This window comes from Miniopterus natalensis, chromosome 5, assembly GCF_054644295.1.
Source record: "Miniopterus natalensis isolate mMinNat1 chromosome 5, mMinNat1.hap1, whole genome shotgun sequence".
Classification (NCBI taxonomy): domain Eukaryota; kingdom Metazoa; phylum Chordata; class Mammalia; order Chiroptera; family Miniopteridae; genus Miniopterus; species Miniopterus natalensis.
Window position 1 is genome coordinate 7,288,009 of NC_142085.1, and position 23,514 is coordinate 7,311,522.

General features: G+C 55.8%; 4 protein-coding genes across 6 annotated transcripts in view; 2 read left to right on the top strand and 2 right to left on the bottom strand.

Annotated features, from left to right (window-relative positions):
• Positions 1–8,738, bottom strand: part of COL11A2 (collagen type XI alpha 2 chain) — a 28,251-nt gene extending 19,513 nt beyond the window's left edge. The window contains exons 1-8 of the mRNA XM_087817325.1: positions 8,597–8,738; positions 5,854–6,003; positions 5,508–5,718; positions 4,899–5,061; positions 3,311–3,502; positions 2,367–2,444; positions 1,694–1,756; positions 894–1,073 (exon numbers count right to left, since the gene is read on the bottom strand). Of these exons, the coding sequence (XP_087673451.1) occupies positions 894–1,073; positions 1,694–1,756; positions 2,367–2,444; positions 3,311–3,502; positions 4,899–5,061; positions 5,508–5,718; positions 5,854–6,003; positions 8,597–8,678 (1,119 nt within the window). The 5' untranslated portion in view covers positions 8,679–8,738. The remainder of the gene's footprint in view (positions 1–893; positions 1,074–1,693; positions 1,757–2,366; positions 2,445–3,310; positions 3,503–4,898; positions 5,062–5,507; positions 5,719–5,853; positions 6,004–8,596) is intronic.
• Positions 8,739–9,992: 1,254 nt separating this feature from the next.
• RXRB (retinoid X receptor beta) lies at positions 9,993–16,903 on the bottom strand. Of its 3 annotated transcripts, none has more exons than XM_087817326.1 (10): positions 16,394–16,902; positions 15,476–15,723; positions 14,824–14,980; positions 14,294–14,473; positions 12,814–12,986; positions 12,285–12,414; positions 11,958–12,090; positions 11,751–11,854; positions 11,334–11,439; positions 9,993–11,198 (listed from the first exon to the last, which is right to left on the bottom strand). In XM_087817326.1, the coding sequence occupies exons 1-10, from the start codon at positions 16,629–16,631 to the stop codon at positions 11,051–11,053; spliced, it is 1,617 nt and encodes a 538-aa protein (XP_087673452.1). In that variant the 5' UTR covers positions 16,632–16,902; the 3' UTR covers positions 9,993–11,050. The 3 variants fall into 3 exon arrangements, with proteins under 3 accessions (XP_087673452.1, XP_087673453.1, XP_087673454.1); XM_087817327.1 differs by having other exon boundaries at positions 11,751–11,842; positions 16,394–16,888; XM_087817328.1 differs by lacking the exons at positions 12,285–12,414; positions 12,814–12,986 and having other exon boundaries at positions 16,394–16,903.
• SLC39A7 (solute carrier family 39 member 7) lies at positions 16,801–20,777 on the top strand. Its single transcript, XM_016220107.2, has 7 exons — positions 16,801–17,764; positions 17,850–18,018; positions 18,180–18,233; positions 18,365–18,505; positions 18,652–18,792; positions 19,003–19,199; positions 19,905–20,777. The coding sequence occupies exons 1-7, from the start codon at positions 17,366–17,368 to the stop codon at positions 20,175–20,177; spliced, it is 1,374 nt and encodes a 457-aa protein (XP_016075593.1). The 5' UTR covers positions 16,801–17,365; the 3' UTR covers positions 20,178–20,777.
• Positions 20,778–21,095: 318 nt separating this feature from the next.
• HSD17B8 (hydroxysteroid 17-beta dehydrogenase 8) lies at positions 21,096–23,100 on the top strand. The gene is made up of 8 exons (XM_016220109.2): positions 21,096–21,452; positions 21,552–21,668; positions 21,774–21,866; positions 21,958–22,043; positions 22,156–22,240; positions 22,474–22,516; positions 22,715–22,789; positions 22,983–23,100. The coding sequence occupies exons 1-8, from the start codon at positions 21,096–21,098 to the stop codon at positions 22,997–22,999; spliced, it is 873 nt and encodes a 290-aa protein (XP_016075595.2). The 3' UTR covers positions 23,000–23,100.
• Positions 23,101–23,514: the final 414 nt, after the last annotated feature.

The following is a 23,514-nucleotide window of genomic DNA, read 5'->3' on the forward strand; positions in this document are numbered from 1 at the left end:
AAAAATTACACGTGGCCAAAGTGGCTAGAAAATGAACCAGACAAACAGGAAGTGGTCGGACAGACAGGAAGCGGCCAAGAAGAGAGGCTTCAGGAGGTGGACCTTCACCAACAACCTGACTGCCATGACCAATAGAAAGAAGAAATTCACAAAACAGGCAGAAAGTGACTCCCGAATAGAAGCTGATGACAATGAAAGACAATTCTTCCAGAAAACACAAGCATCAAAGTGAGCACACACAGGGAGTGACCATGATAACTACCTAGGCCCACAATGGAAACTTCATGATTTGGATGACCTGAGACACACAGGAAGTAGCTCAGTATCAAAGGAAATTGTCACAGGCAGCATGAAAAATTAGTCGATATACAAATAATAAGTTTCTTTCAGTCCGATATGGCACAATCGCCAAGACGGATGGCATAGCTGGAGAAGACAGGAAGGGACAGACGGGTTAGAAAGTGAGACATAAGAAGTTAGATCATTTGGAAGCAACATGGATAAAAAATTGTTTTGACCAAGAAGAAATGATGGAGACAGACTGAAAATGGACACAAGCTAGGGGCTTATTGACCAAAAGCTTTGTGAAATCCAGCTTAATTGAGACAGGAAGTGGCCAGAAAGACAGACAGGAAGTGGCCATAAGTTTTTTGGGGGTTTTTAATCCCATTGCCTTGGGCAGGAGGATTCAGAAGGAGTCACAGGGTAAGACATCTGGCCAGGGAAGGCAGGAAGTAATATGTTCAAGCAACATATACATTTTGTATGGACAGAAAGTGGCAAACCACCAGTGGGAAGCAGCTCACAGCCAACAGACAATAATAAAAAACAAGAAGCAATTCTTGTAGCTCCCGCTGGAGGTCAAGACTGGAAGAGGAGCTCCTTTCACTTACGGCTCCTGAGTGGGCTGTCTCCGCAGAGAGGGCAGGGCCAAGGTCCGTCTCCTCACGATAATCGTCCCCATAGCCATAGGTGTAATCGTAGGGCCCTGCTGGGGGGTCTGTGCCACCCTCCCCATATTCCTCTGTCAGGAACCTGTCGGCTGTGGAGGGGACCTGGAGATCTGTCTGCTCCTTCCCGGGGATGGGGAGGGAGAGGGGTAGATGGGGGCATTAGGGCTGAGAGGAGTTTCTCCCTGCACCCCAGGGGTGACGACTTCTAGCCCGAAGGATTCTGAGGGTATTTGGGACTGGGGTTTTTCTCCCAAGAAGAGCAAGGGGAGCAGTTGTGTAGAAAAGTGATGGCCATCAAAGACTTGAAATCGGGAGGGATGTCCAGGAAATGGGCTTGATAGAAAGAAATGATGGGTGACAAGAAGGGTGGCCGGAGGGCTGGACACAGAGTGGACAGTCCATGAACATAACGGTAGACAGCAGAGTCCAGGGAATGACCAAAGAAATGGATGGAAAGAAGGGAAGAAGAGAAAAAGTGAGCATTGGACAGCAAATGGCTGGTAGGAAGAGAAACGGGGCGCAGGAAGTAAAATCATTTGACACCGACATGGAGAGGGGCTACTCCAGGATAATGGAAGGGGACGTGGACACCGAAGAAAGATGCTGTACTGAGACAGATGAGCGGCCCGCTGGCCTGGGGGCACCAGAAGACAGAAGACGAAGAGCTCTCCGGCCAGAGGAGGGGTTGACGCATCAAGATGACAGGGGGCCTGAAGGGTGAGGGGCGGGCATGGAGTTACCTCCTCAGGGGGTGGCAAGGGGCTTGACTCCAGGATTCCTTCCTCTTCACCTGGGGTGGGGTACTAATCCCAACAGGAAGGGGGAGAAGAGTATCACGGGGTAGGGCAGAAGGAAGGAGAGAGGTTAGCCAGAGGGCAGCAAAGCAGCACCTGTCCCCTCCCTGAGGGCAGGGTGTCTCTGTGTGGGGGATGGGGGAAATCTCAGATCTTGCAGCCCCTTTGGAGGGAGGACAGCTTAGGGAGAATGACTCTCCCAAGTCATAGAGGTTTGGGGGCAGAGATCTGGATGCCCCGGCTCTACCTGCCGGTAACTGCTGCCTCTGGCCCGGGCAGTGGGGGGAGCTGCCCGTCGAGCTGGGCGTCGGGAGTGGGGAGGCTGGCCCCATGCTGGCCCAGAACCTCCAATTCGAGAGGGTCTCCGGCCTGATGAGGGGGACGCCTGCCGGGATGCTGACCTCTTGGCAGGTGGGGTAGACTTTCGGGGTGGGGTGCGACGCCCCCTGGGGGAAGGGGGAGCCCTGTGATTGGGGCTCCGAGGCCGCTGCAGCAGAGAGACATGGGAGGGGGCAGTGAGGAAACTCCCATAATCTAAATATATGATGTCTCTCTTCGCACTTGGTATCATAGATGTGGTGGGTGGAACAGGAGAAAGGAAGGGGTCCCTCAAGTTTACCTGGTAGTCAGGGGTCGTCCCCGCAGTCATCACATCGTAATAGAGGGGCTCGTAGTCATAGTGGAGAGACTCAGTGGGCTGGGGTTAGGGACGGGGCAGTGGGATAGGTAGGAAGGAGTGGAGGTGGGGGGAGGGGAGTGAGGGAGGTGAGACAGTGTGGGATTGGGAAACGGGGTAGGCACGGAGTTGGAAAACAGAGTTGGGGATGTAAAGAGAGGTTGGGGGACAGGAGAGAGATGGGGAGAGGCGGGAAAGGGGGATGGGTCCCGCATGTGGGACAGAAGCAGACACAATTAAGAGATTGATGCTCCAACCTTAGACTACTGACCCCAAATCATATCTGTCACCCTGACCTTCAGAACTCCACCCAATCCAGGGTCTCCCTGCCCTCCCCACACAACCCCTTATCCTGCATCTCCATGTACAAAGGGCCTGAGGTGGGCCCCACCCCCCTTCCACAGGCCCACCAGGCTTCTGGAATTCTCTCTATCTTCTATTCCTTCCCCCTCTCCTAGGTCTCACCATTACAGCTTCTTTCTCCATTTCTGCCTCTCTCCTAATCTGCTCTCCCATCCTCTGTCCCCGAGTCTCACCCCCACCCTCTCTCCCAATCTCTTAATTCAAGGAAGGGATGGGAAACCCAAGGACACAGTTCCAGGAAGACTGGCAGAGGGGACACAAGGAGGGGACACAGCTCCCAGCCACGAATTCTTCTTAACGACTCTTTTTATTTTTAAATTAAAATAAAAAGGTTGATGAATAAGGACTGGGGGTGAGTGATGGGCATAGGGAGGTATGGTTGGGTATGGATATGAGGGAAGGGAGAACAGGCGCCCAAAGTATAAAGGGGAGCTCTGGACATTGGGGGAGTTCCCCTGGGGAGATGTCTGGGTGTCTTCCCTCCCTGGGGGTGCTGCAGTTTGGGGTTCGCCCAGCTCCCTCACCTGTCGTTGGGGTTCCTGGTTTTGGGGCCTATGAAGTCTTGATGGTTGCTGCTTTGGAGATCTCTGGGCTCTGTGAGGCTGTTGTTTCTGAGGTCTCTCCCTCCAGTCCCCCTCACACTCTGGCTCCTTCTGTTCACAGGATCCATAGGCAGCTTGCACCCCCGGAACAATGACAAGCTCTTGGACATCACCCTGCAAAGACAAGAGGAAGGAACAGAGAGGGAGAGAGAAAGGGCTTCAGAGAGAAACAAAGGGTATAATCTGGGACAAAGGGTAGGAGGCCAATCCTAGGTAAAACTAAATAATGGAAGAAGGTCATTATCAGCCCTTCATGGGCAGAGCCCTTTCAGTTCCCATTGGACCTTCACAACCACTGGGAAAGTCAGTAGTACAAGGATCTTTATGCCCACTTTTCAGATACATTCCATCCACAAAAGCTCAGAGGCAATGACTGGTCCAAGGTCACTCACAGTGGTAGAATCAGAACTAGAATTCATACCATCCAACTCTAAACTCAATACCCTTTGCCTAGCCCCCTGCCCCTGTGGTAATGCTTGAGCCTTTTCATAGGGGCTTCTGGAGACAGTGGCCTGCCCAGCCTTAGTTGCCTTCACCTTCCACTGGCAGTAATGATGAGAATGCTCAGGGCCTCTAGAAATGAGGGAGGGGGAAGCCACTTCAGAATTCCAATGGCTTTTATTTGTGCCCATATGTGGTACTTAACACACCCTGCCTTGTACTGTAGTTTAGGGGTATTGTCTCATCTCCAGAGTAGAACGGGGGAGCTCCTTGGGATGATGGAAACCTTATATTATTCTTCTGTTCCCCCCTTCGCATTGGGTAAGCCGGTATTCAAAAAACGTTAACTGGCTGGCTGGCTGGCTGGCTGGGAGCTCAAATGCATGACTGAATGGGAAGGTTGATAGATGGTAAAATAAATGAATGAGTGAATGAGTGAATTGGTGAGGAGATGGAATCAGACTGGCAGGTAGGTAGATGGATGGAAGTGAATATGTGGATGAATGAATGGTTGGATGGAGAGTGGGTAGGCGAGGAGATGAGCATGTGAATGGTGGATGAATGGTTGCATGCATCCTTATATGCGTGGGTAGATGGGGTGGGTGGATGAGTGAATAGATGGGTGGATGGGTTAAAGAGGAGAGATGGATGGAAGGGCAGATTGACAGATAAGTGGTTGGAAGACGGAGTGGCTGAGCGAGGGAAGGATGGGCAGATGGATGGATACAAACCTGAATGCTTAAGTAGGTGGCTGAGTGAGTAACTGGATGGATGGGTAAATGGATGGATGAGTGGGTAGATAGATTGGTTGAATGGGTGGATCGATGACGCAGAGTGATGAAGACTGAGTGGCAAAATAAGTGGCTGTGGGCAGTCCTGCCATATAAGTTGGACACCTAGTTCTCCTACAGAGAAAATTAGCCCTTAGTATAGGGAACGGGAATATAAATTCATGAGAGGAAAAATGAAGGCCTAGGGCATAGGAAGATGGCATGCTGGGGTCAGAAGGGGACAGATGGACACAAGATATGGGACCAGAAATCACTCTGTCCTCTGATTGCTCTGTTACCTCAAAGACTTCTTCATCCAGGATACGGGCACCAAAGATGATCACTCCACGGGTGTCCAACACTGGACGAGCACTTCGGGGGAGGGGCCGAGTGACTCGCTTCTTGCAGTCAACAATGAGGGTGACAGACTGGCCCTTCACAGCCACACCTACACGGTGCCACCTGGTCATGGTGGGAGAAGTTCAAGTGACTGACTGAGGAGGGAAAGTCAACAGAGCTGGGGAGCAGTTGATGGAAGGGTTAAGGCCAATAATAAGAATAGTAGTAATCACAGTAGCTATTATTTATCAAGTGCTTACAATGTCCCACACCAGAAACAAGTTTCTCACTTGATTCTCATGATTGCATTAACCCTATTTTACAAACACAGAAGTTAAGTAACTTGCCCAAGACACAGGCAAGTACCTTGCCCTAGTACCACGTGCAGGGATGTAAACTCTAAAGCCCAAACTCCGGGCTACAAGGGACTGAAGTTTGGGCAGTGGGTAGGTGTGGTGTGGCCAAAAGGGCAGGCAGGATTTCTAGTTTAGGGAGTAGGGGTTCTGGGGCAGTGGCCACAGGGCAGCTCCTGAAAGCACAGGCCAGGCAGAGCAGAGGAGCAAACTTACTTGCCATCTGCTAGGTTGAGGCCTCTGAAGACTGGCTGAGCTGGAGGTCGAGGCCGGCCGGTCTGGTCCTCATACAGGAAGCGGACAGGTCGGCCAAGCTCCAGGCCCAGCTGCCTGATGCCCTGGGCGCTATAGAGAGTCAGGAGGGGAGCCTGGAGGCCAGGGCGGGTCCGGACCACAGTCAACAGAGAGAAATCTTTGGGAAAACCTCCTGGGACCCAAGAGAGACACACATATGTGGAGTAAAAGGCAAAAAGAGCCACAAGCCCCTTCCCTTCAGGTTTCAGGTCTCAGACACCACCCATGACCTAGCCCAGCTGTCTCTGCTCCACCCTGTCGTCCATACCTGGGAAGAGCTGGCGGGTGGGTGCGCTCAGCTGAGCAGGTCGGGACACTCGGTAGGCCACATCAGCTGGACAGATGCCTCTTGCCCTCCGGACACCATCAGGGAGGGAAGGGAACCTCAGGGCCCGGAGTACATCCACAGGGGGTGCACCTGGGAGAGTCCATGAGGGTCAGGGGAAGGGACACATCCTCAGGAGGGCCTAGAGAGGGGACATTTGTGGTCTACAACTCAACTTCCTGGGGCTCACGCTGCCTGGAAGGCAAAGACCACCTTTCCCTCACTTGCTCCTGAATGGACGGGAGACCAGTCACAGGAGAGCATTCCTGCCCCTCCCTCCCTCTCAGCACCCTGTCAGCTCACTCTCCCTATCTCTGCCTTTCAGCCTATGAATCTCTCTCTATTCTCAGTTAGTATCTCTCTGAAATCTCCATCCGTCTCCCCTTCTCTCTCTCACTGTCTCTCTTCCTCTTTGTCTCAGCATGTGTTGTTCTTTCTGTCCCCCAGGCTCTTCTGTCTTCCTCCATTTCCCTCACACTCTGTCCACCTTTTACCTTTCTTGTCTTTCTCCCACTCTCTCATTCCCTTTCTGTATCTCTTGGTCTCTGAGTCTCTGGCCTCTCGCCTGTGTCTCCAGCACAAACAACATCTGGGCAATCGATCATCCTGGGCACAGAAGGTGCAGGGGGGGCTCAGGGAGGGAGCAGAGAGGCAGCTCTATGGGGAGGGGGCTTCAAACTGCTGCAGTTCCCATGTTTAGGGAGGTGGGGATAATTCTGACTGTGCTGAAGGAGATGCAGGAAAGCCACCCAGGAGCCTGTGTCCCTAGCTTGAGAAATGGGCTGGAGGCGGGGTTGGGGTGGAGGGGAGCCTGAAGCTGCCACGCAGAGCCAGAGCAAGTCCAGGGCCCTGAGCCACACATCTGTGGATCCCATCAGAGTCCTTGGCCAAAACCCGGGCAAGCTCCCCACACCTGGAACTTCGACCCTGCCCCACCACCCCCATCACTCAGCATCCAAAGATTCAAGACCCAGGCCAGCAGCCCTAGCCACCTAGAATTCAGTATCTTAGGGCTCAAACTCCCAGGAAGACAAAGGTCACCTCTCCCACTATTCACACTCCTCACACCATCAGCTCCACATTGGAAAAATCCCAAAGAAAGTTCCTGCAAAACTTTCACAGAAGCATGGGGCAGGGCAGGGGCCAGAGTGATCAGGAGAGCAGAGCTGGGTGGGGTGGGTGAGGTGGGGCAGGCAGGCAGAGAAAAGGCCCTTTGAGTCCAGGAGCCGGGAAACCACGGCCTTGCCCCCCCTCCCCGCCTCACCCCCACCCTAGCCTGGCCCCGCGTGTGGCAGCTCCGCAAACACCAACACACAAGGGCTGCTTTGAGAGACAGAGGGTGAGTGAGACAGAGACACAGAGACTCACAGAGACCCCAGGCCAAGGAGACCTCAGAGGCCCCCACCCTCCACCACCACCCCGAAAGTACAGTTCCATCCTATAGATGACCCACCCCCAGGCTGCCCACCTGTCTTCTCACCTCAGGCCACATATGTGCCCCGTTGTCTCTGGCCTCATTCTGCCCCACAGGCCCCACTGGCAGCCCCATCACACCACCACCACTCTACCTCTGGGCCCCCAAATGCCCCACTCCTTCCTCTTTTGAATTCCACATTACAGAGTCCCACCTCTACCCACCCAGCTCTAAAATAAGAGACAGTCGGCTGAGCCGCGTCCGCGCCTCCGTGCTAGCGGGCCCCTTTTCCCCTAAGAAAGACTCGGCATCACACACTTGCTCCTTGGCCCTGAGCCTCACACTGCTCACAGCACGGGGGTTCTTCCTTCCCCTTCCGTAACCTAATCTAAATCCTTTATGCTGTTATTCTGACCATTTTCTTTCCAAAGCAGAGAAGAAATGAATAGTCAAGTTCTATGCAAATCAGTCTCCAGTGTTTTCGGGGGTGGGGGACTTGCTCCAGGCTGCCTAGCACCCAGGTGCTCTCAGCCCCCTCCCCTCTGACATCAAATCCCCTTTCCTAGGAGCCGGGAATTCTGGATCCTGGGAAAAAGAGGGAAAAGATCAGGGTTGTGGACACCAGGGTCCCAGGAGAGCCCGGCCGGCCGGAGGGGGAGGAGTGGGGCAGGAATGCAAAGAGCTGGCTCCCACCTCAGACACCTGATCCCGGCCGTCCAGCGGCCGTCCTGTTGGCAGCCAGCCCCCGTGCTCCCCAGAGCCAGCCGCGTGGCAGCCTCGAGGGCACAGGGAGGGGGAAGGGGATCCTGTCCGGGAAGCCAACGGAACAAATACTCGGGCGTCCCTTCTTTCTCTCCTTACACTAGGCTCTGCTCTGACCCACACAGACGCTCCCCTTCAGCCCCAAGACACAGAAAGCCCCGGAAGACGCACATGCCCCCTCGCCCACCTACTGGCATCTACCCCTCACCTCGCTGGGACTGGACCACGCAGGCCCGGACACCTTCGCTTCCCGGGGCCCAGCATCCAGCCCCACTCACGGCTCTCTAAGGGGACCTGCACCTTCAGCCTCAGCTGCCCTCCCCAGTCACTTCCAGGAGGGAAAAGGTCCCTACGCTGGCTCCAAGGGACCCAGGTGTCCCGCCCCCCACCCTGGACCTTTGATCCCCCAAACCCCTTGCCAGGCTCCGAAGCTCCGCCGCAGGCAGCAGCGGCCCCCGCCGGGCGCCGGGAGCTCGGCCTGGCCGCGGCCGCGGGCGGGGCCCCTCTTACCTGCCCGGGCGCGGGCCGCGCTCAGCCCCAGCACCAGCGGCACGAGCAGGAGGAGGCGGTGGCAGCGGCCGCACCGCTCCATGGCGGGCGCCCGGCACGCGCGTCCCGGGGACCCAAGGGCGCCGGAGGCACTGGACGTCCGGAGGGGCGGCGGACGAGCGGGCGCGAGCCTCGGGCACGGGGCCCCGGGGCGTCAGGGGCTGCGGGCTGGCGACGGCTCTCGGCGGCCCAGCCCCATGCAGCGAGGCGCCGTCGGGGCTCCGGGCTGCTGCCTCCGCGGTGGCCGCCGCTCCTGTGTGTCCCCGGCCACCCCGGCGGCCCGCAGCCCTCCCCGCGCCCCCGCCCCCGGCCCAGCCCCCGCCTCCGGCCGCCCGCCCACAGCCACGGAGGAGAAACCCCACCCTCGGTCTGCACCTGGGGCGGGAGGCGACGCTTCCTCGCCGGCCCTCCGACTGCTCTGATCTGCTCCTTGCCAAGGGCTCGATGGCCTATACCCTAAGATTCTTTTGGGGAACCCCAATATCTCTTCGTCAGCCCCTTCCTTTTCTAGGTCCCAGACGTCCAGTCACAGCCCCCCCCCCAAGATCCCTCCCTCTTGGGAGCCTAGAGCCCCCTTTTCATCAGAGTCCTGGGCGGGATTTAGGGTACAGTGGGAGGGGAGAGGCGGGCCCGGGGGTCGCTAGCCCCCCCACCGGGCCTCCACAATTACTTCCTCGCCCCGCCCCGTATAATTACAGAGCGCCGGGGGCCGGCGTATTTATAGACGTGGCTATAGATAGCCCGGGACCCGCACCCCACGGCCGCAGGGGGGGGAGAGGTGCTGGGAGCCAGCGCGGGGGCAGAGGCTGGACAGACAAACGGGGTAATCAAGGCCCAGGAGATGAAAATGGGTAACGAGGGGAGTGCGGGAACCCAGGTGTAAAGGGACCCAGTGGAGAGGCGAGGGGACTTTCTTTGCCAGTTGTAAGTCTGGGGAAACGGGGTCAACCAGGGACACGAGGCCGCCTCCGGGCGGGCAACGCCTGAGACTCAGGCCCCGGCGAGCCCCTCGAGCGGGCACGGCGCCGGGTCTGCCCGGAGCCCGCGGCCGCCGGTGAGACGAGCGCGGCGAGGCGCCGCCGCCCGCTGGCGCTATAAGGGCGCAAGCGAACAAGGCGCCTTTGAGAATCTGCGGCCCCCCCTCCCCCGGCCCGCCCCGCCCCCAGCCTGGCACACCCTCTTCCCCCCTCCCCGACAAAGGCGCCTTGTGTCCCCCACCTCGCGCCGGCCCCTCAGGCCCCAGGGAACCTCAGCGGCTGTGTTAACGTCAAGGGAGCGAGGCCAGAGGTCCCAACCCACCGGATACCCTCCCACACCCAGCACGATGCAGCGCTGTCCTCCCCACAACAGACTCACCTCAGTCAGAAAACAGCGATTTTAATTTGAAAGCGATTTTATATGTGAAAGAGGAGGGAAAGAAACCCCAGAGCGAAGAGCTACAGGGCAAAAATCATGCAGCCCCAGCGCCCCATCTCTGCAGTCTAGCCATCTCCCCTCAATCCTCAGGCCGCGCTCCTGTGTCACCAGCCTACAGTGTGCGCCCAGGGCTGGGGAAGCCCGGCCATCACAGCCCAGGCTCCTTCCCCAAGTTAGACAGGAAGCGGTCGGAGGAGGGACTGAGAAGGCCAGTGCTTCAGGAGCCCCAGGGCCCGACCACCTGGGGGCCCTGCCTTTCCCACATACCACCTCCACCACTGGCATTTCTTAGTCAACCTGGGGAAGTACAGTACTTCTTTGAGTCTAACTGTAAGTCTCTATCCTCAGAGGAAATTAAAAATAGCAGATGGGTCCCTACATCTCTATCCACCCCTTAACCACCACCACCTTATTTTTCAGTCTAACTGCAGAAGGAGGTGAAGTGTGAGAGGTGACTCCGCACAGGAGACAGTGTCAGGGCCCCTCGCTCTTCCAGAGTAGCCCCCATCTGCCAGGCTTGGTTAGAGGAAGGCCTGTCAGAGCCCTTCCCCTATGTCCATCAGTTTGGGGGGCCTGCCCCCCAATATCCATCTCTGGGAGAGTTCCCATATCCACTCTTCAGACAGGGAGCTAAGTAAGATGAGAAGGAAGCAAGGTCCTGGGAGCAAGACCAGTGCTTTGTGCTGGGGGAAGGAGATCATTCCAGGCAGGGGGTGAGAATTCACCCCAAATCATGGCAGACCCCGACAAATTCAGAGACTCAAGGCCACTGAAGGAAGAGGTCCAGCCCTCATAGGGGCCTGGGGTCCCCTCTGATTTGGGATATTAAGCAAACCCCTTGGAGGGTTGATTGGACCCCCACAGAGGTCTCAGTTCTGTTCCCTAGTCCGTACCCCAAGACTCTAGAAACACGGCCCCTCCCCACCCTGCCCCAAGGCTTGGTGTCCCCCTTGGATGTGCACTCCTCAAGTGTGGGAAGCACCATGTTTGTGTCTGGGCTCAGGCCAGCTGGTGGGGCGCCTCGAGCATCTCCATGAGGAAGGTGTCGATGGGGGTGTCACCAATAAGCTTGAAGAAAAACAGATGCTCTAGACACTTAAGGCCAATGGATCTGAGGGCAGGAAGACGTAGCAGCAGCTTGGCAAACCTGAGGTGGGGGTGAGAGAAGTGGAGTGAGAACCGGAATCACATGAGCCCTGAGCACACCCTCATAGCCCCTGAACCCCCACCTCTGTGGGAACCTCGGTTCCCATAATCCCTCACCCCCACAGCTCCTTCTCACCGTCCCTGCTGCTCAGGGTACTTCTGTTTGCAATAGGTCTCCAGTGATGCGTACACTTTCTCCCGCAGGACCTCCACCTCACTGGGGTTGGAGAGGCCCTTGGCATCTGGAACAGGAGGAAGAGGGAGGCAGGCAAATCCAATCGGCGGAAACGAGATGTGGCCCACCTGATGTCCCTTTTGGGCCCCATCTACCTGCCCTTCTCCAGATGCCTGGCAAGGGAAGCAGGGCATGCTGGGTCCGTGGGATGGGGTCAGAGGGGAATGTATCAGTGGATGGGGGCTGTTCTTGGTTATCTGAGAGATTTCCGGGCTGAGGGTCTTACTGAGGGGGATAGCTGGGTAACTTAGGAGTCTCTGGAGAAGAGGAGGCTCCAAGGTTGCCTTGGTCATGAGAGATGGGATGACCTCCTCTTACCTGGATTGAACAGAATGATTGCCCTCAGGCAGCCAAGCTCTGTCTTGTCCATCCTCATGTCACGCATTTTGGACACTAGCTCTGTCAGCACCCTGGAGAGGGACCTGCAGGTCACTCAAAGGTCACAGCTCAGCCAGCCTTGGACACGGACCAGCCTATAGCCCCACCCCCTCTACCTATAGGCCAGCCCAGCGGAGGGCCACTGACCGATCAAAGATGGCTCCCACGCCTGCAGAATGGGCAGAGTTGCGGTGCACGTGAAGACCTGTGGCAAGGAGGATGCCATCTCGGACATCAATGGATCGATGGGAGAAGGAAGCAATGAGGAGTTCGTTCCAGCCTGGGTAGGGGGCAGCAAGGGTCAGGAGCCAGAGAGCAGGCCATGGGATTCAAAGCACACCAGGGGAAGAGAAGAAGAGGTGGCGAGGTCAATGAGCTTGGCTTCCTGAGTATGCAAGTGTGCACTGGGGTCACTGAAGGTCATATCAAAAGGGGTCAAATGTCAAGAGGTCAAAGGGATCCAAGGTCACTGACCTGCCCGTAGCAATATGACCTGGTCATCCAGAGGCAAGGAAGAAAAGTGTGGGATCCTCTTCGCCCACTCAACAAGCGTGAATAGCTGTTTGTCAGCTGCCTGACAGATGTTAGTCACAGGGTCATTTGGCTGCAGGGGATGGGGGGTAGGAGTTATGAGAGGTTTGGAAGTACACTGGGAGTCCCCCTTGTAAGAGACTTTTGACATCCCCTTCTACAACATAGTATATCTCTTCAAGCCCCATCTGAACCAATCCCTGTAAATCAGGCTTTTCTTCTAGTATTCGTGAAAACGTGTACTTGGGACTTGCCTGTGGTTCTGCCAACCAGTGGGTGTTTAAGGGTGGGGACAGAGGACACTACCACACCCACCTCAGATATTTAACAGACCTTGTTTGGCAGCACTTCCAGTCCCAGACAATGTTAGGAGGGTTGAGAGGGGAAGGGAGGGTAGGGGGAGGCAGGACAGATCTAAGCTCCCACCCCCCACCCCCATCAGGAAGGAGAGTGGATTGACTCCATCACTCACGCTGCTGCCGCTACCCCCGGTTCCCCCAGGACCCTCAACGCCCTGGTCACTCTTCTGCTCCACAGCAAGCTCTGCCTCCAGGATCCTGTCCACAGGCATCTCCTCGGGGGCTCCCCCAGCCCCCTCCCCATCCCCGTCCTTGTCCTTCCCCCGCTGCCGTTCCTCCTGTACCGCTGGAGGGGGGAGAAAAAGTGGAAAGTCAGCAGCCAGCCATGAGGAGGTTCTGAAATGTCCTTAGGGCCTTATCAGCATCTTATGGCCCTTAGTAGATATTTATAGGAATTGGAGAAGTCACTACAAATAATGGCACAGTCCAGAAGCAGAGATTAAAAAAGAGCACATAAGCCAAGAAAAAGAAGGAAAGGAAAAAGTAAAGGAATTAGGGAGAAAGCTAACATTTAAACTGAGGGCCCAATACACACTAGGAAACATGCCAAGTACATTTTAACATTCACTCATTATTTGAACAACCCTGTGAGCTCATCTCCATTTCTTTCCTTTTTTTGTCTTTTCTTTTGTTAATCGTCACCTGGGGATATTTTTTCCATTGATTTTTAGAGAGAGTGGGAGGGAGGGAGGAGGGGAGAGAGAGAAACATCAGTGTGTGACATACACATCTATCAGTTGCCTCCCGAAGGCACCCAACCACACCCGTCCCATCCAGGACAGGCGGGCATCGCACTTGCAACTCAGGTACATGCTCTTCCTTGACTGGGAATCAAACCAGACCAATGTTCTAACCACTGAGCAACACTGGCCAGGGCTCTTGTCTCTATTTTTAAAGATGAAGAATTTTGGGCCTGGAGAAGTTCAATAGCATGCCCAAGTCCACACAATACGTGGTAGGTCATACACCTGAATCCAAGTGTGCCTGACTGCAAATCTTGTGCTCTTCTGACTCAACAAAGGGGCAATATAAGGAGCACTGGCCTGGGTCTTCCGAGATGTGAGTTCTAATCCCACTCTTTTATTGCATGACCTTGGAAAAGCTAGGCCTCGGGCTCATCTCTAAAATAAAGATAAAGAGGGAAGGCAGCCCTGAGGTCTTCAGTAGTCTGTACCTTAAGAAAGTGGAACCCCAGAGTTTGGAGGAGAGAGCACAGAGAGTAAGAACACAGAGACCAGAGAGGGAGCACTGGATAAAAGAGAGAAGAGCTATTCAGATTAGAGAGGTGGCACAGAGAAGCCCATCATGGGTAAGGAGGTTATCCTACCCTCACACCAGATTAGGCAGGGGTCACAGGTGCAGGCCAGAGGCAGAACCATTAAGAAGGAACTCAAGGGACCAGATCAGGGTATCAGGGAGAAGAACTGATGAGGAGGGAAGAGAGAAATCAAATATCTATCGCCCTCTGGAGGAAAGAGAGAACATTCCAGCCTCCCTGAGAGGTTTGTTAGAGGTTTCCTGAAGTCTTCCCTCTTCCTCCTCCCTCCTCTCCCATAGAGTGGACTGCGAAGCCTGGGTGGGGGAGGCCCTTACCTTCCCTCTTCATGCCAGTGGCCAAGCACTTCTGATAGCGGCAGTACTGACAGCGGTTCCGCTGGCGCTTGTCCACTGTGCAGTCCTTGTTGTCCCGGCACGAGTAGGTCAGGTCCTTACGAATGGTGCGCTTGAAGAAGCCTTTGCAGCCCTCACAACTGTAAACCCCATAGTGTTTGCCTACGGGGGGGGGGGGCGGGGGGGAGAACAGCAATAACAAGGCTGCATGTAAACCGCTCACCATTAAGTCTCTTGCCAACCTGCCTCCAGCAAACTAAGTTTAAGTCTGCTCTGTGTTTGCCAAATACAGAGCTGAGGAACGAGGACATGAGAGGTGGTCCAGACCCACTCTTCCCTCTGACCACCCCCCATCCCATCTGAGCTTCAGGTTCTTTAGTTCTCATGGGGCCTCCCCCAGCTCATTAGCTCCAAAGAAACCCTGTGAAGCCCTGGGAATCCCACAAGGGATGGTAAATGGCAGACACTATCTCTCTCTCTCTTCCTCTCTGCCGGTCCTCTGAGCCCCATACCTGAGCTTCGGTCCCCGCAGATTGCACATAGCCGTTTGCCAGCCCCAGGGCCACCTGGAGGGGGTGGACAGTGCAGGCCCCGGACCCCTAAGACTGGTGGCTTCACATCTTCAGGGGGGCCAGACCCACCCCCAGGGAGCGACACTGTTGAGTTAATCTGGGATAGGGGAAATAGGGAAGTCATAGGGAGACTCACTGGGAAAGAGAATCTCTCAGAGGTGATGGAAGTAATGCCCTAACACCTAGGCAGGGCCCTGCATTGCACATCCCAGAGGGCAGTATTACACTGCAGTCTGTGTGAAGGGCAGCCCTGGAGCACAACCCAGAGATCAGACATACAGTGTCCCTTGAAACTGTGCAACACAGTGGTCCTGAAAGGCATATATCTCAGAAGGGCAGATGGGACCAAAAGTGCAGAAAATCACTGACAGATAAAAGGGACATTAGGAATATGGGGGTTCCTTTTGGGGTTGGGGACACATGCACTGCAAGATCAGTCACCTCAAGAAGGGCAAGGGGTCTCATACAGGCCTGCCAGAATTAGAAGTCTAGAGGTCAGTGGGTCATGGGGAAGTTCACACAAGGATCTGGGGTCACAAAGAAAACAAGGAAATGGAAGTGGAGAGGCAGAATGTGGGTCACGACCTCTCACCTGGGGGCTGCTGACAGGCCCGGAGAATCCTGGGGGAGCTGGAGGGGGCAGACCAGGGGACCCCATGGAAGAGCTGATGACTGGGAAGGGGGAGCCCAGTGGGGGGGGTGGCATCGCGGGTGGGGGTGGGGCCCCAGAGCCTCCACGGGATGGAGCTGCTGAAGGGGGTAGAGGTGGCCCAGGAGGAGAATGGGGAGGGGCAACCTGGGAAAGGGGATTTGGGGAGGAACTGTCTGGGCTTCGGGAGTCTGAAGGAGGGATAAAGAGAGGCACAAAGACACACAGACAGGAGAGACAAAAAAAAAAGAAAATGAGCCTTCAATCATCCAACTGAAGACTTTTTCAAACCCTCCACTGCTCCCTGCCCCAAACTCCCCCTACACACACCTACCCCCATTCCCAAGTCCAGAGACACCCTGTTACCACACAACAGTTCAACTTCTAATTATGGTGACAGAAGGGGGTTCACAAAGGAGAGGAGGATAGTTCAGGTGAGCGAAAACCCCAAGCAATACTTTTGGTCACCCCAAGCCAGTCTCGTGTGGGTGGGGCAACACGTGGGATACACCCTCCATTCCAGCTCGCAGCCTGAGCGTGCAGGAAAACGAGACAGGCGGAGGTGACCCCTCCCAGGACGCAGGACCTGCCTTCAAACGTCCGGAGTCAAACTCGAGGACTCGTAGCCCGTGCGGGGGACGGCGGTGTGCTGGGCCTCAAAAGGCCAGGGATGGGAGGGCGGAAGCTTCCCCCTCCCCGCCCCGCCCCGCCCCGGGGGGAGGGCGCTAAGGCCCGCGGGAGGGAGGGTACGCGTGTTTACAAACAAGGGGGCGGGAGCGCGGGGAAAGAGCACCCAGGGAGGGGGAGGGGTTGCAGATAACGCGGTCAATGGTTCGCAGGTCCGCTCGCTAGCACACTCACCCCGCCCGCTGTCGCCCATCCCGTCCCGTCCAGCCTCCTCCGGCTCCGGCTCCGGCTCCGGGGTTTGTTGTTCTCCCGCCGCCGCCGCCGCCGCCGCCGCCGCGGGATCCAGCCAGGGCCGTCGCCGCCGCCACCGGGACGCGACCCCACAATGCATTTCTTTTCGCACCCCCACCGGCCCACACTGCCCTGCGGCATGCCGCTGGGGGAGGAAGGGCGGGCGAGCGGCCCACGACATGGTTCCTGGTTGAGTATAGGGATACCGAAGAGGTAACAGAGATTCGCAAGCGTTGATTGAGGGGCTAGCTGAGCTCAAAGAAGCCCTAGAGAAAAAGACTCTGGCCTGAACCCGATCGAATTAAGCGCTCCGCTCTGCTCTGTACCAAAATGACAGCGCCGATGTGGCAGCCATCTTGGTACAGAAGGGACGTTTCCCTGCTAGTTCCCGCCCCCTGGTCTAGTTGAAAACGGAGGAGGCGGTCTCCGGCCTGTTAGCCGGCCTCGCCCACCCTCTCCTCAAATAACCTCCAATCCGCGCATGCGCGCCGGAGCGCCGCCATATTGGTAAAGGTACCGGGACTAGACGGAACTCCATGTTCTCGCGGGAGCTAGAGGAGGGATTGCCACGTCGGAGCAAACCTGGAAAGGAGAGGATCCCGGAGCTGGTGAGAATTCCCCGCTTTTCTCTACTGTCCTTTCCAGGCTTTTTCTACACCTCGTCATAGAGACGAAGGCCCAGAGAGTCTGTGAAGTGGAATGATCAAAACTTAGAGCGGTGTCCCGGGGTCCTACATCCGGGAGCAGGTTCGGAATAAAAAGAACGAGTCTTGGGAACAATGCGGGTGGGGGCAGAATGGAATGGGGGAGTGGCTCATAGAAGTGGATGGAGGGCATGAGCGGAGTAAAGCCGACCCCGCATAGGTACAGAGTTGATCAAGTGGAGTCACTGTTTCTGTCCCTCTGGTCAGCGTGATGGCCAGAGGCCTGGGGGCCCCCCACTGGGTGGCCGTGGGACTGCTGACCTGGGCGGCCTTGGGGCTGCTAGTGGCCGGACACGGGGGTCATGGCGACCTGCACGAGGACCTGCACGAGGACTTCCATGGCCACAGCCACTCACACGAGGATTTCCACCATGGACACAGCCACGCCCATGGCCACGGCCACACTCACGAGAGCATCTGGCATGGACATACCCAAGGTCACGACCACGGACATTCACATGAGGATTTGCATCATGACCATAGCCATGGCCACTCCCATGAGAATCTCCACCACAGAGGACATGGACATGACCATAAGCACAGCCATGGAGGCTCTGTGGAGGTTCCAGGCATCAAGCAGGACCTGGACACTGTCACTCTCTGGGCCTATGTGAGTCCCCAGGGGATGGGGGAGAGGGGCTGGTCCTGGATTGCTGGGAAAGCAGGCACACTTGACCCTGACTCTCCCTCACCAGGCACTGGGGGCCACGGTGCTGATCTCTGCAGCGCCATTTTTCGTCCTCTTCCTTATCCCCGTGGAGTCAAACTCCCCTCGGCACCGCTCTCTGCTCCAGATCTTGCTCAGTTTTGCTTCTGGTGGGCTCCTGGGAGATGCCTTCCTGCACCTTATCCCTCATGCCCTAGGTACGTATCCTCAAGTCTCTACCTCAAATCTTAATATATTTTATTCTTTAGGCAAAAAAGTTCTTTTCCCTTTGCCATCTCTGACCTCGCAGTATTTCTGCAGATACACCCTTCTTGGGTCAGGTATTCTCTCATCTGGCCTTTTCTCCCCCTTCTTTCAGAACCTCATTCTCACCACCTTCAGGAGCAGCCGGGACATGGACACTCCCACAGTGGTGAGGAAGGGGCAGATGGAGACAGGGATTGGGGTGCAGGGGAAGATCTATCCCTCCCCATTCTTCTACACTTGAGAAGGAGGAGTCTGGAATGCACATCTCCCTTAATGTCTCAATGCTTCCATTCCCAGGCCAGGGCCCCATTCTGTCTGTGGGACTGTGGGTCCTCAGTGGAATTGTCGCCTTTCTTGTGGTGGAGAAATTTGTGAGACACGTGAAAGGAGGACACGGACATGGTCACACTCATGGAAGTCATGGACATGGAACACAGGGTAAGCCCAGGAATGACTTTACTGAAAGCCACCTTGCTTGCCTTAAAATCCCTTCATCTTATGGCTCCTAGGTGGGAGGGGAGTTCCCTTTTGAAGACATATCAGGTCTGTGTTCCCCACTCTTACCAACTCCTTCTCTCCCTCAGAGCATTCTTCAAAGGAGAAACAGAACTCAGAGGAAGAAGAAAAAGAAGCAGGGGCGTTGAGGAAGCGAAAAGGAGGGGGCACAGGGCCCAAAGATGGGCCAGTGAGACCTCAGAATTCTGAAGATGAAAAAACAGGTTCAGGTGAGGTCCAGAGTTGGTAATAAGCTTGGGCAAGGGGTGCCATCATAATCACATGGAGTATGTGCTGTGGGTAAGGGCAGATGTCTGGAAATCACTGCAGGGCTGGGTGTGAATTGGTCCCTGGGGGGAGTTGTGATAATGACTGACCAGGGCTGGAATGGGGGGTGATGGAACATCTAATTGTTTTGTCTCCCTTTTCTCCTGTATAAGACCTACGTGTATCAGGGTACCTGAATCTGGCTGCTGACCTGGCACACAACTTCACAGATGGTCTGGCCATTGGTGCTTCATTTCGAGGGGGTTGGGGATTGGGGATCCTGACCACAATGACTGTCCTGCTACATGAAGTACCCCATGAAGTCGGGGACTTCGCCATCTTGGTCCAGTCTGGCTGCAGCAAAAAGCAGGTTGGTGATGACATGCACCAAACATGGTTGCCTCCAACCCTTTGCCCCCTACTCTTCCACCCCAAACCCAAGACTACCTCTCCTTACTTTCAAACAAGCCATACTGTTATTGACAGTAAGTCTAGAAATGAGGGGGAAGTTGTTTCTTTTTCCTATAGCTTAGTATTTTTTTTAATCCTTACCTGAGCATATGTTCTTTGATTTTAGAGAGAGGAAGGGAGAAAGAGAGAAACATTGGTTGGTTGTCTCTCATATGCGCCCCAAGTGGGGACTGAATCTGCAACCTAGGTATGTGTCCTGACCCGAAATTGAACCCGCAGGCCACACTTTAACCACTGAACCAAACAGGCCAGGGCCGCAAACATTCCATGTACGGGACGGCACTCCAACCAACTGAACCACATAAGCCAGGGTGCTTAGTATTTCTTGAACTGTGGTCCATAAACCATCTGAATGGTTTATGTGGGTCTTTCACACCACAATCCCCACCCTGGATTACTGAGTCAAAAGGTCTGAGGAAAGGACCTTTTTGATACCTAAGGTGTTTCAGAAAGTATTCTAGACCCTCCCTACCCCCCCTTTTTGGCCATACTCTTGTTTCCAAAGACATACCATACCCATATGTACCTATACCTTACCAACCACATCTAAATCACTGATAAACTTTAGATGTTGATGAGTGCCTCTCTCTTTTCTGCCCACCAGGCAATGTGTCTGCAACTACTGACGGCAATAGGAGCACTGGCGGGCACAGCCTGTGCCCTCCTAACTGAAGGAGGGACAGTGGGCAGTGAAGTTGCAGGTGGTGCAGGTCCTGGCTGGATTCTGCCATTCACTGCAGGTGGCTTTATCTACGTAGCAACGGTGTCTGTGTTGCCTGAGCTGTTGAGGGAGGCATCACCGTTGCAGTCGCTGCTGGAGGTGCTGGGGCTGCTGGGAGGAGTTGTCATGATGGTGCTGATTGCCCACCTCGAGTGAGAGGTGGGATAAACCGCCCCCAGCCCAGCCCCAAACCTCTAGCCTCTAAGCCCTCTGGGTCTGGGGTCTGTGGAGGTTGGGGGTCCTGGCCAGGCTCATCTGCCAAAGGAAAGAGCTATATCCTAGTGAAGTGATTTTGGCATGAGGGCAGCAAGATTTGACAGTCTTGTAGGGGCTATAGGGATGAGCATGAGAGGCCACAGGGACCATAGTGTTGGACATTGCTGACCATGTTGTTGGGTGTGGGGGGCTGAATGAGGCCGTGTAGAAGGCTGGAAAAGGCCGGTGATGGCAGCCTACCCCGAGTCTCCTCCCCCACCTGAGAACCAAGCTCCCTCACTGGTTTCTCCGTGGTCCTCCTCCTCCCTCCCTCCCACCTGTTGTTGGAGACTTCTGAGAGGACTAGAGCCTTGGGCAGAGGGGGCAGCCGGAGTCAGGATAACGTCTATTAAACATCAATCGTGTGTCGTGATTTGGGGGGAGGGGCTTTAGTTGCTAATCTCGGCCTGATTTTTGTTTCTAATTTTTTTTATATCGCTGTTTCAATCGAGGGGGTGGGGTGGTGACCGGAAATAAAGTCCTCAGATCTTCCGTCCCAAACGAAGTCTTTGTCTTTTTGGGGGAAATGGGGGGCCCCTCATCTTCCCACTCCTCAGGGCCCCAAGTGGTAGTGTCTGGCCACGCCCCCGCAGTGGGAGGTCCGCTTGAGTGGGTGGCCGCAGATGGCCTAAAGCTGCCGCGGCTACAATTGGCCCGGCTTTGCTCTCGTCACGCTCCCTCTGCGCCCGGATCGGCTCCGTGTTGGGGTGCCCGCCCACCACTGCCAACCATGGCGACTCAGCTCCGGCTCGGTTCTGCGCTGGCGCTGGTCACAGGTTGAGGGGGTGCTCCTTCAGGGCGGGCTGGGGTGCCGGAATGATGCCGGGGCGCGCTCTCGCCCTCTGCAGCCGCTGTGACCTCTGGCCGCTGGTCCCGCTTTTCCTCTGCGCCCTGTTAACTTCTGACCCCTGTCCATTCCTCCCCGCACCCCGCTCCCGTGTTTTCTCTCACACCGCAGGTGCAGGGAGCGGCATCGGCCGAGCCGTCAGCGTGCGCCTGGCCCGAGAGGGGGCCGCCGTGGCCTCTTGCGACCTGGACGCCGCAGCGGCACAGGAGACGGTGCGGCTGCTGGGCGGGCCAGGGAGCGAGAAGGGGGCGCCCCGCGGGGCCCACGCTGCCTTCCAGGCTGACGTGTCTGAGGCCGGGGCTGCCAGGCGCCTGCTGGAACAAGTGCAGGTGACCGCGAGCGACCTCGCCCCCTTAAAGCCCTCACACTGCCTCCACCGCCCCTGGCTCTTCGTGGTTTTTTTGGTGTGTAACCTCCCTCTTCCATAGGCCCGCTTTTCTCGCCCGCCATCTGTCGTTGTGTCCTGTGCGGGCATTACCAGAGATGAGTTTCTGCTCCACATGTCTGAGGATAACTGGGACAAAGTCATAGCTGTCAACCTCAAGGTGGTGACCTCTGAACCTGTGACTTCTGGCCCCTTTTGCCTGGGAAAGGAGTTGGAGGATGTCCAACTGATCCTTTCTACCTTGTTACTCTTTCCCCTCCGCCAGGGCACCTTTCTTGTCACACAGGCTGCAGCCCAAGCCCTGGTGTCCAGTGGTTGTCATGGCTCCATCATCAACATCAGTAGCATCCTAGGGAAGGTCAGGTTGAGTTGGGATGAGGTCAGGGCATAGAGAGGAGAGCCTCTCCTTGAGAGTCCTGATTCATCCCAAATCTCTGACTCACCTATAGGTAGGGAATATCGGACAGACAAACTACTCAGCATCCAAGGCTGGAGTGATTGGGCTGACCCAAACTGTAGCCCGGGAGCTGGGAAGGTTGGTTAGACACCTGGGGGTACAGGGGACTTGGCTGAGGCATGTGGGAGCTCTGAGGGAGGGGTCATTGTTCAGTCTTCTCCAGAGTCAGCAGCCACTCTCCTTTCCACAGACATGGGATCCGCTGTAACTCTGTCCTTCCAGGGCTCATTACAACACCCATGACACAGAAAGTGCCACAGAAAGTGCTGGACAAGGTAGGAGGCCATGGGTGGAGGGCAGAGAGCAGAATCGTACAGAGACCCAGCCTTTCTGGGCTTGAGAGAACAAAAGAATGCTGGACACAGTACCTGGCAAGAAGTAGGTAATAAGTGCACAGGGAATGAAGACAGAAGAAAAAAGGGTCACAGACTCAATCTACCCCCCCCCAAAAAAGAAAAAAAAAATCCGTAAAAGAAACTTTTAGCCACATATGAGTGTTTCCTTACAGATGACTGGAATGATCCCGATGGGACATTTGGGGAACCCTGAGGGTGAGCACTGAGTGAGGAGGAGGCCCTGGGGAGGGCCCTGAATGAACAGACCCCAAAATCTGTGGTATCTGAGAGGGTCTCACCAGGGTTGATAGTTGGTGTGTGTGTTTTGGGGGAGGGGGTGTTTCTGGTGGGAGATGGCTCCTTTGGGTCTGTGGGAGTAAATAGGATTCTGCCCTCTCCTCACTATTCCCCTAGATGTGGCAGATGTGGTCGCATTCTTGGCATCTGATGACAGTGGATATATCACCGGGGCCTCAGTGGAAGTCACTGGTATGAGGCCATCCTGGGGAGGGAAAGGGCAGAGAAGTGGAACCCAGATGATGTGTGAAAGCAAGTGAGGGGAATCTGGAGCCACTGAAGGAAGGGCAGAAGTTCCTAAAGGCCAGGGACAGAAGAGGGTGGGCACCCCCCAGCCCATTTGTCTCCACCTATGCATCTGTCCAAATGTTTCTGCCCCTCCTAGGAGGTCTTTTCATGTAACTGCCTCAAGGACCCTGGACTCTGCTCACTCCCCCACCACTCTGCTGGGCCTCCTGCTGATGAGGACTCTGAGTTCCCAGGCTACAAAAGGGGTGGCAGAGTATGGCTCAGGAATGCTGAATATGGGAGGCAGGGGTGCTTGTGACCTTAATAAATTCCAAATCCTCTTCCCTGCCACCTCCGGTTCTTCTTGTGTCCAAGCCCTCAGACCCTTCCCCACCTCCCCCTCTTTCCCCTTTCCCGAAGGATTGTTCCCTTTCACTGCCTGGTCTCCCAGGGCAACCCCTGCCGCCGGGTGTGAGGAGAGAGTGTGTGTCACTGTGTATTCGTGACACTCTGGGTCTTTTTGGAGGGAGGGGTCTTTGCCCCACCCCCCACCACTAGGCCTGCAGCCCCAGTTTCCTCCCCCCAATACCCTGGGTCATTATAGTCCCTATGGGTGATTTGTTCATGGCCCCACCCCAGTGTCCAGTCTGGCCTTAGGAGAGGGTCTTGGAACAGGTGGCCCTCCCCCA